Below are 16,032 nucleotides of genomic sequence, written 5' to 3' on the forward strand. Positions count from 1 at the left end.
TCAGAGTTGCGTTGTCTGCAGGATGCTCAAATATCATTCTCTCTCTCTCTCTCTCTCTCTCTCTCTCTCTCTCTCTCTCTTTCTCTCTCTCTCTGTCTCTCTCTCCCTGTGTGCATAAAGGCCAGCCTAGTTTTATATAGGGTGGGGTGGTAGAAGTGAGTGGAGACCCCAGTGATGTTTGTGGAGTCACCATAATGCCTCCCAAAAGACTTGGAATCTTCTGAAGGACTCGGGCAAACTTTACCATCTTGCATTTTTCAGGCAAGGGGTAGAATGTGGCTGCTCCCACCAGAGCGAAGCATTACTGGGCCCCTGCTCATTGTCTCCTCTTCTGTAATTGTGCCCTTGACCCGCTGGTCACACTGCATTCACTTCAGCGTGAGCCCTGGTGAAATGGTCATCTCTGCATCAACAGTTCTGTCTGGTACCACAAGGAGAACACAAATGTGATGGAACTGGGGGCTTGAATTCTAACAAGTCTCCAGTGGTTATCCTTGACAGAAACATCTAAATTAGATTTGGTTCCATTTCACCCAGGCTCCATCCTGGAGATTGAGAGGTTTTCATTCAGAGAATACAGCAGGCTAAGTGGTGTCAACCCAGTTCAATTGATTGCACCTGATGAAATCTTTGTTGCAACTCAGACTACAGTTAAGTGCTGGGGATGGATAGTATTGGCTGAGACCTCTACCCCACCATTCAGACTCATTTAAGCTCCCCATGATTACCTGGATTTTATTCTTTGGTTAGGGTCCTATGTTCTGGTATAATTTTAGAAGCACATTTAAGGAAGACACTAATCACTTAGGATAAATTGGTGCTAATGAAAAAAAATGCATCTACATATACGTATACGTTTATATACACATACGTACACATATACATGCATTTACACAGTGGAAAGTTCACGAACTTAATTGCCAGACCTTCATATATGTATATATATACATACACATACACATATGTATATACATAATACATATACATCTATGTAGATCTACTCTCCTGAAGACCTGAGGAATCAGTAATTGGGAAGGAAAGCCCCAAACCATATTTTTATAAGTGTGTAAGTGAAGCTGGGGAGAACCTTGAGATATCTCAAGCCTTAACTGACATAATTTTTATTTCTGTGTTTAAACGAAAAAGCTCCACGTTAAAGTTACAGAAAACATCTGCCAATGCCTTATTCTGCTGGGCACAGAAGAGGCACAGATTAAATATATGGTACAAGAAAATTAATCAATGAAATCAATAGCGCTTCACAGTCTTTCTCTACCGAAATACACGCTGGACTTCCCAAGGCAAAGCAGTGACTATTTTCGTTGGTTCCTGGGGCTTTTTATAGATCTTGTCTCCAAATTTAAGCTTACAGCTTTGAGACTGAAGCAAACTGAAAAGACAAATGTGTTCGTGGGAGTCTGGTGTATCAAGTCAGCATTCTGCAGTTATTCAGGAAAAGGTATTTTGTGAAGCAGGATATACAGTGGACAGTGATATAATGGAAAGAGACGTCTGTTTTCTTGCCACAGCTGGGATCTGCCCCCTGAGTTTTGTGATTATTAGGGAAATGGGAGGTGAGTCCATTTCCTACGTTAGGGGCAAAGAGTGTGGATACCTTTTGTCACATTCAATAGAATTGATCTATTATATTGAGGGCACAGAAAAAGTGGTTTTTGTGTGCCCTGAAGAGTCATTTTTCCTAAAAAGATCTCCAGGTTTTCCTGATGTCTCCATCATCATGTCCATTTCTTATAGAACTTCTAGACCAAGTCATCTCAGCTGCCTTGTATTGAGTATGAATTTTAGTGTACCCGTCAGATAGGAGAGCAAAAGATATAACTTTATTTGCTTTAAATCAACTTAAATCCAATTCTGAGACCCATAATTCAGGCTCATAGACGTTCAGTCTCAGTCATTGGTGGGGTGTCCTCTGTATCCTAGGGTTGTGGAAAGGTCCCTGGCTTTTTACACAGCACCAAATCATCAGGGAGAACCCTCAGATGGTGGATTTAGGGCCACACTGTTTAGCTTGGGGAAGTCCATCGTTTCATAGTACTCAGTCCCATCAGGTAAAACAGGTCTGCTGGCCTGGGGCTTGCCTGGAGCCTGACAGCATGTGAGGAGGTTGGAGGCCCTCCGATGACATTCAGCCCCTCTAGTTGCCCCACCAATCATCCTCCCCACGATCCCCCAGAGTGCTGAAAGGCATCAATGCCCAGGGCTGAGACAGCTGCCTCTCGGGGGTCTTGTCACCTCCCAGGAGTGCTACCATGGGAAGGCATGATGTCCCTGATGCACAGGACTAAGAAAGCAGCAGAGCTGTCTTAGGTTACTTTCTCTCCAAAACAGTCCATGAGCCATGCATTTGGGTCCAAATGATTTATTAAAGGAAGTACTCCCAGGACCAACCAGTAAGAGGACTGGGGAAGCAAGATAGAAAAGAGGAAGAAATCAAGCGAGAGTGATTTCAACTGAACGCCCAGCCTCAGCCTGATCCCGTAGGGTGCAAGGGGCTGTAAATGACACCTAGAGGAACAGGAATTGGGTTTTTGTCCTTCCACACCCATTAGTCAATGGGTATAGGCTACCCTGGGGTGGCCATGAAGGGGACAAAAATCCAGGTATTTATCAGCTCTTCATATGGGCAAGATGGTACCCATGCCTGAAGGCAAGGCTCCAAAGGTGGCAGGTGCCAGCGCTCAGCAATAAAACTCAGGTTGTAGAAGCTGAGGTGGTAAAAGGATATGAGGGGACCTGGGTGGGGCACCCATAGGGTTCACTACAAAGTTATCACAAAGCCATCCTATGTCGTTCCGTAAAGTGGTATTGCAGCAGACCACCTCATACCGTTGCCCTGAGAAAAACTGAAGACAAAGGTAGAGAAATCTTTCTCTGAATGTTTATATGAAACAGTATCTCAGAAAAACGCACTCCCAATGCAGTTGTTGTTCATGAAATAGCATGTAAGGGCTCGCTAAACTTAATGTATTTCTGTTCCCGGGCTGAGTCCCAAAAGTAACAGGGCAATGTGCTATTTATTAGTAATCATGGAATATTTTACTTAGCAAAGCAGGAGGGTGATGTTCCTTCAGGCCAGAGAGGCAAATGTTTTCATTTCTCCTTTGACTTTGTGTGAAAACATCCATCCCACTGAGGAGAAATGAAACACAAAGCCCTTAAAAATCAAGTAGAAAGGATTCATGAATCTGTTCAATGGGGAGATACAAAGGTTTCTAAAAAGAGAAGCTATGGGAGAAGAAAAGAGGTCGTTTTGAAATTTAACCCTGGGGAGACGCTCTGATGAGATGCAGATAGTCTGGGAACCCACCAGGTAGATGTCTGAACCAAGAGAGGAAAGCATGGATAGAGGCAGTCTTAGAATTCTCTTCAAAGCATCGTAGGAGAGTGTTCAGCTTTGGAAAGTACAGGAAATAAATGACAGGGAAGAGAGAATAATGCCCACTGGATGTTTGATACCGGGATACAATTTTTAACTTTCATCATTCAAGATTAAAAGAGATACGTGTCTAAAGACCGTGGTTGGTACTGAGAAGTCCTAATAAGCATATTGGACTCAGATCTGGAAGCCCATCATGGTTACCCATTACCAAGAGGCCAGAAAACAGAGTGGAATATTGTCTATTACTCAAATACGGCCAATGGTGGACCTTTAGACTTTGTTGTGGGTTTTCCTTTCTTTAAGGTTTATGAATTTGGGGGATTAAATTTTAAAGATGGGGGGTGCTTTGTAAATAAAGGCAGCCAGGGAAAAGGAAACTGTGTGTTATTTAAACTACTCAAAACCAGCACAGACAGGTAAGTGATATTATCCTATTTTACAGATGAGAAAAGCAAGGCCTAGAGAGATTAAGTAATTTCCTTAGGTCCTAGTTCATTAAGTGGAAAAATGAGTAAACTTCCACTCAGCAACAAACATTTACTGAGTACCTACTGTGTGCTTGTTCTGGACACTGAGAAACCAAATGATTATTTGAACCTGTATTTATATGATCCAGGAGGCCATTCTTTTTCGACCAGGGTCTAGTGACAAAATTCATTTAAATTTGAATTCATGCAAATTTGGGTTACTCTATGATTATGCAAACTAGTAAACAGATTGGCATGGGGTGCAAATCAAACAAAAAATATATGGAAGATTTAATGCTAGGTTTATAGGCTTAGTCGGGAGGCCCCAAACCGTTTTGCCTGATGCGTTAAAAAAAAAATAACAGAAACAACAAAACTAGTAAACCACAAACTTATGCTTACATTTTCTTTAAAATTTTTTTTTAATTGGGGAATATTGGGCAACAGTATGTTTCTCCAGGGCCCATCAGCTCCAAGTCATTGTCCTTCAATCTAGTCGTGGAAGCGCAGCTCAACTCCAAGTCCAGTCTCCATTTTCAATCTTTAGTTGCAGGGGGCGCAGCCCACCATCCTATGCAGGAATTGAACCAGCAAAAGTGTTGAGAGTTGTTGCGAGCTCACGCTCTAACCAACTGAGCCAGCCGGCTGTCCCTCCAGAAGCTCAGCGACAGCTGGTTGTCGTCAATCTAGTAGTGGAGGGTGCAGCTCACTGGCCCATGTGGGAATCGAACCGGCAACCCTGCTGTTCAGAGCTTGCACTCTAACCAACTGAGCCATCCAGCCACCCTTTTGCTTACATTTTCTGATTATAAAACCTGGGGGGAGGGGAAGTATAAAGGAGCAAAAATCATTTTTAAAATTACAAGCCAGAGACAGTCACTATAATTGTATTAAGGATGTTTTTTCCAGTCCCTTTTTCCCTCTTTGGCTGTTTATTTTTCTTTTGGTTTTGGTTTTTGAACAATTTTATATATTACATCTATGTGTGGTTCTCTTCCTGTTTCTCTGGCTTTGAACATTGTAAATCTGTTGGTTGACGTCTTTCATCTGTTTGGGACATTTTCAGATATTATCTCTTTACATTATTGTTTTTGCTCCATTCACTCTCTCTTCTCCTTCTGGGATGCCAATTATTTATTAACATTCTCACTGTATCCCCAGTGTCCCTTTTGTTTTGCTGTGCATTTTTCACCTTTTAGTCCCTTGGCCTTCATTCTGATTGTTTTTGAAGTTATCTTTCAATTTATTAATACTCTTAAGCTGTACCTGATTTGCTACTAAATTCACCTGAGTTTTTAAATTTGTCATTGTAACTTTTCAGTTCTAGATTCCTCCGCTGGGTATTTTTCAACATTCTCAGTTTTTTACCTGAGTTCTCAATTTTGTCTTTACTTTCCTTGAACAAATTCAGTATAATTATTTTTAAGTAGTGTCAAACAATGACATTATCTGGATCCTTTATAAGTCTAATTCTATTATCTGTGTTTCTTTTGAATTTTAGCCACAGAGTCTTGGCTTCCTAACTCAGAAGCATCACTCGGCTCTATCCTGGTGATATTCCATGAGCAACAATTTAAAACCAAATAATAATTCTCCATTCTAAGATCTCATCAAGTTTAAGGTGCACTGTTGATTTAATTATAGCTTTTCTGGGGGTTGGAGTAAAGAAACATTATACGAAAAGTACATATGTGACCTGATGTGAGACATATCGCATAATGAAAGAGTAAACATCTAAGAATTATAGAAATATGGCAGAATTCCTCAGCCTTGGCAGACTTGTTTGTAATCCTCAGTCAGTTTCTCTTTAAGTTTTCTTTTCAAGCCTCTTTAATGAGAGAAACAAAGGATTTGAATTGTCCTAAGGCTTTATTACCTCCAAGGGCTCTAGAACTCTTCAAAGTTCCTGCTAGTTAAACTCACATTAAATGGAATATAGTGATGAGAATCCTGCACATAGGAAACCATGGGAAGGCAACCTAGTGGACCTTGGAAACACTTACTATCAGGCTTACAGTTGAACTGGTTTCTTACCTTCTGCTGAGGCTGATATGGCTAGAGTATAGTTCATTTTCTTTCAATATTTCAGGACTGGTCTTAAGTATCACCCAATCTTTCTTGGCCATGAGCTCTAGGAAGCAAAGCTCAACATGGATGAAGAACTACACTTGAATGGCACAAATCATAGCGCTTTGAGAGGCTAACTGGCCACGGATTCAAGTGCCTGCCTGAGCTGGCAACTGGTGGGGGCCGTGGCCAAGTGAAGAACTCAGCTACCATGTAAGCTGAAAGCCACTTCTCAATGCCAGTGGGTTGTTGCCATGTGGGAATACAGGCCCAGGATTTCCAGATCTGAATTTTGTCAGGAGCTGATGACACAGATTTTTATGAGAAATCCCTTGATTTTTATGTTGGCCGCTAATTCCATTTTCTAAATCCTGCAAGTGTAACCTACCATGCTTTTGAGATGATTGCAGTCTGGGGGCTCCTGTCGGTTGCTTCTGGGCTACCTGTTCAGCACTGAGTGAATCTGTACCATAAGAAGGAAGCCCCATCTCTGAAGCAATAGAGAATGCTTTCTCTGCCTTTTCCTCCCACATCATGGAGGCTTTCCTGGAAATACAAAGCACTGGGGCTGAGTCCACGTGAAACTTCAAAGAGTACATTGTCCTCCCTATACCATATCGGTATTTTTTAAACAGCTCACTCAGTGAGGTCCCCTTTTTACACTTCAGGTGGGGTTTTGGAGTCACCCCCCAGGGAAATTGCTCATATTGCGTAGCCCAGAAGCAGAATATCACTGAGGTCATCTGCCGCCTGGTCTTTGGGCAATCTTAGAGTAGACAGACCTGTGGTTTGGCTAATATTAGCAACCTTGCCAAATTGCACATAGGAAAATTATTGACTTTTCGTTCTCACATATTTTAAAAGCGCTATCTGAATGGAGATTCTTTTCTTTTTCTTTTTCTTTCTTTATTTTATTTTAATTTATTAGTTTCAGGTGTACAAGACAAGGTAGTACTTAGATGTTCATCATTTATATCCCTCACACTGTGAACCCCCCTCCCCCCATCCACTATCCCTCCGACCTCGCACTGAGCCATCACATTATATATATAAAATTATAGTTCGCCTGGAGGCAAGTTGCTTGAAAGGTAATTGGATAGTTATGGGAAGAAAAGCATGTCAAATGCATAATTGTATTGTATGGGGACTGTTTTATAGGAATGAGCCAGTCTCTTAGAAGAAAAGATGAAAAACAGACTAGGGAGGCTGATAGAGTAATTGGTACCCAAATTCATCAATTAAAGGTTGAATTCTTCAGGGGACTTACTCTATGTCCTTAGCAAGTAATATTCAGTATTGTGTTACGATCTATTTGAGGAAAATATGTTATCTATCTGATAGAATATTTCCATGATATATCTAATATCTTGTTCAGTGCTCAGAATAGCTGGTGATGCTATTTCTAGTTTAAGTAGCTATTTAACACGAGTAAGGGAATAGAAATACCTTCGTAATGAATATTGCTTAGAGTTTAGATGGAAAGTTCCATTTGGACATCAAGGGAAATTTGTTGTAGCTTTGAATTTATAGAGTTCTCTAGTATTCTTAGCTCTAACTTTTAACATACTTATGCTTCTGAAGATGAAATGTAAAATCTAAATAAAATTCATGTCATATATGCACTCTTGTTTCTAATCAGCTCTACTTTCTGCGTACAACACAAATAGGAAATAGTCTAGTTCAATTGGCCAGGCTTTAGTGAACAAAAGAGATAATACAACACTGAAAAACAATAACCCTTGTATACTGATCATAAAATCTAGGTGAAATGTGTTTTTTTGTCCAGGTTTGTCCAGCTCCCACACTTTGAGAAAGGAATGAACATGATGATATGACAGCCAGTTGTGGTATGAAATTTATTTACGTAGAGAATGAAATACTTTTTAATTTAAGACTAAATCATTAAAGCAAGGGAAAGATATAGCTAATTCATGCATTTTCTATTACGAGTTTTCTCTTGGTAATTCTGTTGAGTGCCATTGTTGGCAGGCTCCATATCATTGCATTTTTAACGCAATGAAACATGAAAAGATTCAATTCTAAAATGGAATGCTTCAGACTTTTAATAGGTCTTCTTTTATTTCTCTTTTAGTCGTTGAAGAAAGAAACTGCTCCGACCCTGGGGGCCCAGTCAATGGGTACAAGAAAATAACAGGAGGCCCTGGGCTCATCAATGGACGCTATGCAAAAATTGGCACTATTGTATCCTTCTTTTGTAACAACTCGTATGTTCTTAGTGGCAACGAGAAGAGAACTTGCCAGCAGAATGGAGAGTGGTCAGGGAAGCAGCCCATATGCCTAAAAGGTAATTGGCAAAGTTTTGTGAAGTTTGTGTGTAGAAGTAGTTGGAGTTGCTGGACATTTCTGTGGCTCTCACACATGTTTTGAGTCCCTGGAAAATGCTTTTCTCTCTTAAGTTCTCACTGGACCCATATGTTACTCTCAGGTTGGAAACCATCCCTAAAAACATTTGCTTCTGTTTGGGACTGTCCTAGGACCTGCTCATCGTACTCACCACATCTTGATGTGATCAAGAAAAGTGACGTAGTTTTCCGAGCAGTTTAGGAAAGATGACAGGGCTGAGTTTTCTATGTGCAAACCCAAGGAAAGAAGGGAAGCAATCCGTATGCATTTCTATAGCTACATTTATCCAGTCTCTATACAATATTAAGTTAGTGTAAGAAATACAAGGACAAAGAGACACATCAGGCCTGCCTGCTTATGTGGAGGAGGGTTTGAGATATTACAAATAACTTAAAAAGACAGTAAATCGTTGAATATTCAAGGCAGAGTTCTTGGAACAGGTGAAGAGTTTACGTTCAAAGAAAAGGGGTGATCGATATTATCTGAAGTAGGAACCATTACGTGAAGTGAGTAGGATTGGAGCCAGTCTGGGAGGCTGCGGGGGAGGGGGTGGGGGGTGGAGTGGGGATTTATAGAGATGAAGAGGAGCTGGGACAATATTATATTCCAGTGGGAAGACAAAGAAAAAGAAAAGAGATGTAGGCAGGAGTGAGAGAATCATGTAAACTCAAAGTGAGGCAATCTGAGAGCTAAAGGTAAAAAGGTAGTGTGGGACCAGAAAAAATGAAATGTAGAGTGATGTTTTGCCCGTAACCCTTGGTGGTGGGGATGCTTATTTCTTACTGAATTGATTTACTGGTGGCTCCAGGTCAATAGCCCCTCTCTTTGAGGGGCAGGTCACAATGATCTGGCTGTTTCCAGGGAAGAAAAGCATGTTCTTGGCCTAGATTGTCCAGATAATTGCCTCAGTCCTCCACTTTTCCTTCTGGGTGTTTGTCAACAAGCCGAATCATGGGAAAGGGGATGAAAGAAAATGGTTTGTGAAAGGAATAAATCACTTTAGACTTTAGCCAGAAGCGACCTTCATCCCCACCAGCACAGACTCTGATTCTTGATTTCATTAAGCATGGAAACGGTGTTACATATAGCCTTGGAAATTTTTGTCAACTTTTCTATTACAAGTTAATACAACCAAAGGCCCCTAGGTTGCTAATTAGGCGAAAGTTGGCTGCTTGACTGAGAAAGTGAGATGGGTAGGATTCCTTTTCACTTGTGAAGAAAGGAAGACTTCTTACAAAATTAAACTAGGCTTTGAGTTGCCCTCCAATGATTGTTTGGCGCTTTAATTGCAGAAAAGGGACACGGGGGAGTCAGTTACCCAAGATTTATTATCGATGATTGACACTGCTGTCTGCTTTTAAATGAGAACCTTGCAATTCCCTGTGTTGGGCTAGAATGTAGAACCTTCACTTTGACTTTTCTTCCATTTTGATCAAGTTCGCTAAATACTGTTGATGTGAACAGATAGTGCTTGTCTATTAGCTACCATTGTTTCAAATCACCCAGGTGGAGCCGTTTTCCAGTAAGTATTACTTGGGTTCTTGGGGGTGGGGGGGTGTCAATTTCGATGAAAGGCAGCATGCTCTTTTGCTAAGGGAGCTGTCCAAGCTTAGCTGATGTGTTCCCACCTCTGAGAACATATCCCACACCTGGGGAATGTGTACCTGGTATCCAGAAAGGGTGCTCAGGTGTGAATCTGAACTGAATCATGTGAACAAGTTAATATGGAAAAAGATTATGCAGCATTCTCTCTCTCTCTCTCTCTCTCTCTCTCTCTCTCTCTCTCTCTTTCTTTCTCTCTCTCTCTCTCTCTTTTTTTAGCCTGCCGAGAACCAAAGATCTCAGACCTGGTGAGACGGAGAGTTCTTCCAGTGCAGGTTCAGTCAAGGTGAGGTTGAAACACCTCAACTGTGCTTTAAAAGCAAATGAATGTTCCCCTCCCACCCACTTTCCCCATCTGTGTTTGACCAAAGAAAGTCTGAGGTTCCTTAGGGACACTCAGTGCTGAGTGGCCAGGGAAGAATAGGGCTTGTTAGATGGTGGCCTGTTAGCCAGCTGTCTTTAGTCAAGAGGTAGCAACTGTTGGAAGATGTGCAGATTTCACTGGATCGTGGGAAAGTAGGTGACTGCCGGGAAGCAAGACTTTAAGATAATATTTGAGGAACTGGATTTTAATACATAGAAATTCCTGAAGTTTCAATGTGTTTATTATGGCAGTTTCTAGGGAGATGGCATTCCTGCCTGATGCAGCCAGCTATGGAAAGATCTTCTTGGTAGTAAGAACCAGAGGAGGCAGGCTGGTGGAGCCCAGGAACTAGAGCTCAGTGACCAGCCCTGATCACTTCCTCAGTGTTTCTCCTGGGAAGACAGAGGGAGGCTACCCGTTTGGAAGAGAATAGGCCCATTTCTACATCTCCTCCACTTATTTTGTAGGAAATACTGTTCTCATGTCACCTCCCACCATTCTCCCCCCCCCTCTCCACTACAGACACACAGGCTGCCTCGCTTTTCCTCTATCCCGCCAAGCACGATTCTGCTTCAGAAACTTTACACGCATGTCTCCTTCTGTCTGGAACCTGCTTCCATTGGATTCCACCTGGGCCTCATCCTCACTTCCTTCAGGTTTCTGCTCAGTGTGTACCTGGCAGACCGACCTTCCCTGACTGTCCTTTAAGAAGTAACAACCCCACTGCCACTGTGGCTGCCAAGCTGACATCTTTACCCAGTGCTCTCTGGCCTTCACTATGCTTTGCTTTCCCTCTCAGCATCCATCTCTACCTGGTGTCTAACATCCCGTTTTATGGTTTATTTCATCCATGTCCATCTCCCTACCCCTATCCACCAAAAACATGTGAAAGTTACAAGTGCAGAAACATTATCTATTTGTTCATGCTGGAATTCCAGTACCTAGAATAGTGTCTGCCACAGAGCAAGCACCTAATGAATATATATATATATATATATATATATATATATATATATATATATATATGTATATATGTATATATATATATATATATATATATATATATATAATTTATTTGTTAAAGTTTATTCTGGTGACAATTGTTAGTAAAGTTACATCGATTTCAGATGTACAATTCTGTAATACATTATCTATATCTCACATTGTGTGTTCACCACCCAGAGTCAGTTCTCTTTACATCACCATGTATTAGACCCCATTCACTCTCTTCAGTGTCCTCCACCCCCTTACCTTCTGGTAACCCCTAAACTATTGTCTGTGTCTATGAGGTTTTGTTCCTTCATTTATCTGTCTTGTTCTTTTGTTGTTTTCAGTTTTGTATACCACATGTCAGTGAAATCATATGGTTTTATACTTTTTCTCTCTGACTTATTTCACTTAGCATAATAATCTCAAGATCTATCCGTGTTGTCACAAATGGTACTATTTCATCTTTTCTTACTGTCGAATAGTATTCCATTGTGTATATATACCACAACTTCTTTATCCATTCATCTATCGAAGGACATTTTGGTTGTTTCCATTTCTTGGCCACCATAAATAAAGCTGCAATGAACATTGGAGCACACATGTCTTTATGGATAAATGTTTTCAGATTTTTTTTGGTAGCTACCCAGCAGAGGGATTGCTGGGTCATATGGTAATTCTATTCTTAATTTTCTGAGGAACCTCCACACTGCCTTCCTTAGCGGCTGCACCAGTCTGCATTCCCACCTACAAAGTACGAGGGTTCCTTTTTCTCCACAGCCTCTCCAACACTTGTTACTAGTTGTCTTGTTGATGATAGCCATTCTAACTGGGGTGAGGTGATACCTCATTTTAGTTTTTGTTTGCATTTCTCTGATGATTAATGATGTTGAGCATTTTTTTCATATGTCTATTTGCCATTTGTATGTCCTCTTTGGAGAAATGTCTCTTCAGGTCCTCTGCTCATTTTTCAATTGGGTTGTTTATTTTTTTGTTGTTGAGTTTCATGAGTTCCTTGTATATTTTTGATATTAGCCCCTTATTGGAGGTACTGTTTGCAAAAATCTTCTCCCATTCAGTTGGTTGCCTCTTTATTTTGTCGATGGTTTCTTTTGCTGTGCAGAAGCTTTTAAGTTACATATAGTCCCATTCATTTATTTTAGCTTTTATTTCCCTTGCCTTTGGAGTCAAATTCATAAAATGCTCTTTGAATCCAAGATCCATAAGTTTAGTACCTATGTTTCCTTCTATGCAGTTTATTGTTTCAGGTCTTATGCTTAAGTCTTTCATCCATTTTGAATTAATTTTGGTACATGGTGACAGATAGCAGTCCAGTTTCATTCTTTTGCACGTGGCTTTCCAATTCTCCCAGCACCATTTATTGAAGAGACTGTCTTTCCTCCATTATATGTTTTTTGCTTCTTTGTCAAAAATTATCTGTCCATATTTATGTGGTTTTATTTCTGGGTTCTCAGTTCTATTCCATTGGTCTGTGTATCTGTTTTTCTGCCAATACCATGCTGTTTTGATTATTGTTGCCCTGTAGTACAAGCTAAAGTCAGGAAGTGTGATACTTCCAGCATTGTTCTTCTTTCTTAGGATTGCTTTGGCTATTCAGGGTCTTTTGTAGTTCCATACAAATCTAATGATTTTTTTGTTCTATTCCTTTAAAAAATGCCATTGGTATTTTGATGGGGACTGCATTAAATTTGTATATTGCTTTGGGTAATACAGCCATTTTAACTATGTTGATTCTTCCAATCCATGAGCACGGAATGTCTTTCCATTTCTTTGTGTCTTCTTCAATTTCTTTTAAAAATGTTTTATAGTTTTCAGCATATAGGTCTTTCATATTCTTGGTTAAGTTTATTCCTAGGTATTTTATTCTTTTTGTTATAATTGCAAAAGGAATTGTTTTTTTAAATTTCTTTTTCTGAGATTTCATTGTTAATATATAGGAATGCACTAGACTTTTGTACATTGATTTTGTAGCCAGCAACTTTACTGTATTCATTATTGTTTCTAATAGCTTTTTGGTGGAGCCTTTAGGGTTTCAATATATAGCATCATGTCATCTGCAAAGAGTGACAATTTAACTTCTTCATTCGCAATTTGGATGCCTTTTATTTGTTTCTCTTGCCTGATTGCTCTGGCAAGGACTTCCAATACTATGTTGAAAAGAAGAGGTGACAGGAACAGCCCTGTCGTGTTCCTGAACGTAGAGCAAAGGGCTTCAGTTTTTCACCGTTAATTATGATATTAGCTGAGGGTTTATCATATATGGTCTTTATTAAGTAAAGGTATTTTCCATCTATATGTATTTTATTAAGTGTTTTAATAGTAAATGGATGTTGTATCTTGTTAAACACTTTTTCTGCATCAATTGATATAATAATATGATTTTTGATCTTTATTTTGTTTATGTGATGTATCACATTGATGGATTTGCATATGTTGAACTATCCCTGTGCCCCTGGGATGAACCCCACTTGGTTGTGATGAATAATCTTTTAAATATATTGTTGCATTCGATTTGCTATAATTTTGTTTAGGATTTTTGCATCAGTATTCATCAGACATATTGGTCTGTGGTTTTGTTTTTTTGTGTTATCCTTACCAGGTTTTGGTATCAGGGTAATATTGGCCTCATAAAATGAGTTAGGAAGTATTGTCTCTTCTTCAATTTTTTGGAAGAGTTTGAGTAGGACAGGTATTAGATCCTCTTTGAAGATTTGGTGGAATTCACTGGTGAAGCCATCTGCTCCCGGACTTTTGCTGTTTGGTAAGTTTCGGATGACTGATTTAATTTCCTTACTGGTGATCAGTCTATTTAGATTTTCCAGTTCTTCGTGATTCAGCCTAGGAAGGCTATATGTTTCTAAGAACTTGTCCATTTCTTCTAGGTTATTAAACTTGGTGGCATATAGTCCTTCATAGTATCTTGGATGATCCTTTGTGTTTCTGTGGCATCCGTGATGACTTCCCCTCTTTCATTTCTGATTTTGTTTATGAGTGTCTTCTCTCTTTTTATCTTAGTGAGTATAGCCAAAGGTTTGTCAATTTTATTAAATTTTTCAAAGAACCAGCTTTTTGTCACAGTAATTTTTCTATTGTCTTTTTGTTCTCTATTTCGTTGAGTTCTGCTCTGATTTTTATTGTTTCCTTTCTTCTGCTGACGTTGGGTTTCATTTGTTCTTTTTCTAGTTCTTTAAGGTGTCATGTGAGGTTGTTTATCTGGGATTTTTCGTTTCTTGAGATAGGCCTGTAATGATGTAAATTTCCCTTTTAAAACTGCTTTCGCTGCATCCCAAAAATTTTGGTAGGATGCATTTTCATTCTCATTTGTTTCTATGTATCTTTTGATCTCTCCTCTAATTTCTTCTTTGACCCAGTAGTTCTTTAAAAGTATGTTGTTTACTTGCCACATTTTGTGGGTTTTCCTGCTTTCTTTTTGCAGTTGATATCCAATTTCAAACCCTTGTGAGCAGAGAATATGTTTGGGATGATTTCAATCTTCTTATATTTGCTGAGGCTAGTTTTATGTCCCACTATATGGTCTATCCTTGAGAATGTTTCATGTACACTAGAAAAAAATGTGTAGTCTGATATTCTAGGATGAAGTGCTCTACATATGTCAATTATGTCCATTTAATCTAATGTGTCATTTAAGGCTACTATTTATTTATTTATTTTCTGTTTGGATGATCTATCCATAGCTGTCAATGATGCATTTAGGTCCCCTAGTATAATTGTGTTTTGGTTAATTGTTCCTTTTAGTTCTGTTAATAGTTGCTGGGTATATTTCGGTGCTCCCTGATTGGGGGCATAATATTGATGACTGTCACATCTTCTTGTTTAAAGTCCCCTTTATCATTATGAAATGTCCACCTTTGTCTCTTGTTACGTTTATTATCCTGAAGTCTGTTTCATCTGATATCAGTATGGATACACCTGCTTTTCTCTGTATACCATTTACTTAACATGTCAATTTCCACCCTTTCACTCTGAGTCTATGTTTGTCCTTGTAGCTGAGATGTGTCTCTTGGAGACAGCATATGGTTGGGTTTAGTTTTTTGATCAGTCTGCTACTCTGCCTTTTTATTGGTGAGTTCAGTCAATTTACATTTAGGGTGATTATTGATATGTGAGAATTTCCTGTCATTTTATCTTTAGTTTTCTGTTAAGACTGTATCTCCATTATTTCTTTGCCTTTTTATTGTTGTCTATTATTTCTGTGTGGTAGTATTTATGATTTTTCCCTCTGTTTCTTCTTTTATTACATTATGTATTTCAGTTCTGGATTTTTTTTGCGTGATTACCATTAAGTTTATGTAAAAGAAAGTTTCATATTTAGAGTATTCCATTTTCTTCAACATGCTTGCTTTCTCCATTACCATATTGTGGTTCAGGCCTTAACTACCCCCCACCCCCACCCTTTATGTTTTATTCCCATATTATCCCCATTTATGCTTGTTGAATAGCCTCCTTTAGTATTTCTTGTAGTGCAGGTCATGTGTTAGAAAATTCCCTCAGCTTCTGTATGTCTGGAAAGGTCTTTATTCCTCCTTCATATCTAAAGGATATCTTTGCTGGATATATTAATCTTGGCTAATAATTTATCTCTTTCCATAGTTTGAATATTTGATTCCACTCTCTCCTGGCTTGTAGAGTTTTTGCTGAAAAGTCTGATGATAATCTAATGGGCTTTCCTTTGTAGGTTACCGTCTTATTTTCCCTGGCTGCCTTGAGGATTCTTTCTTTGTCTTTAATTTTTGACAGTT

At 39.4% G+C, this 16,032-nt stretch overlaps 1 protein-coding gene across 2 annotated transcripts in view; it reads left to right on the forward strand.

The window, feature by feature from the left end:
- PAMR1 (peptidase domain containing associated with muscle regeneration 1) overlaps positions 1-16,032 on the forward strand; it is a 107,119-nt gene that overhangs the window by 82,245 nt on the left and 8,842 nt on the right. For both annotated transcript variants that reach the window (XM_081063870.1, XM_081063869.1), the window contains exons 7-8: positions 8,027-8,239; positions 10,120-10,186. In XM_081063870.1, coding sequence (XP_080919996.1) covers positions 8,027-8,239; positions 10,120-10,186 — 280 coding nt within the window. The remainder of the gene's footprint in view (positions 1-8,026; positions 8,240-10,119; positions 10,187-16,032) is intronic.

The sequence above is a fragment of the Rhinolophus hipposideros genome (genome assembly GCF_964194185.1).
Source record: "Rhinolophus hipposideros genome assembly, chromosome: 10".
NCBI lineage: Eukaryota > Metazoa > Chordata > Mammalia > Chiroptera > Rhinolophidae > Rhinolophus > Rhinolophus hipposideros.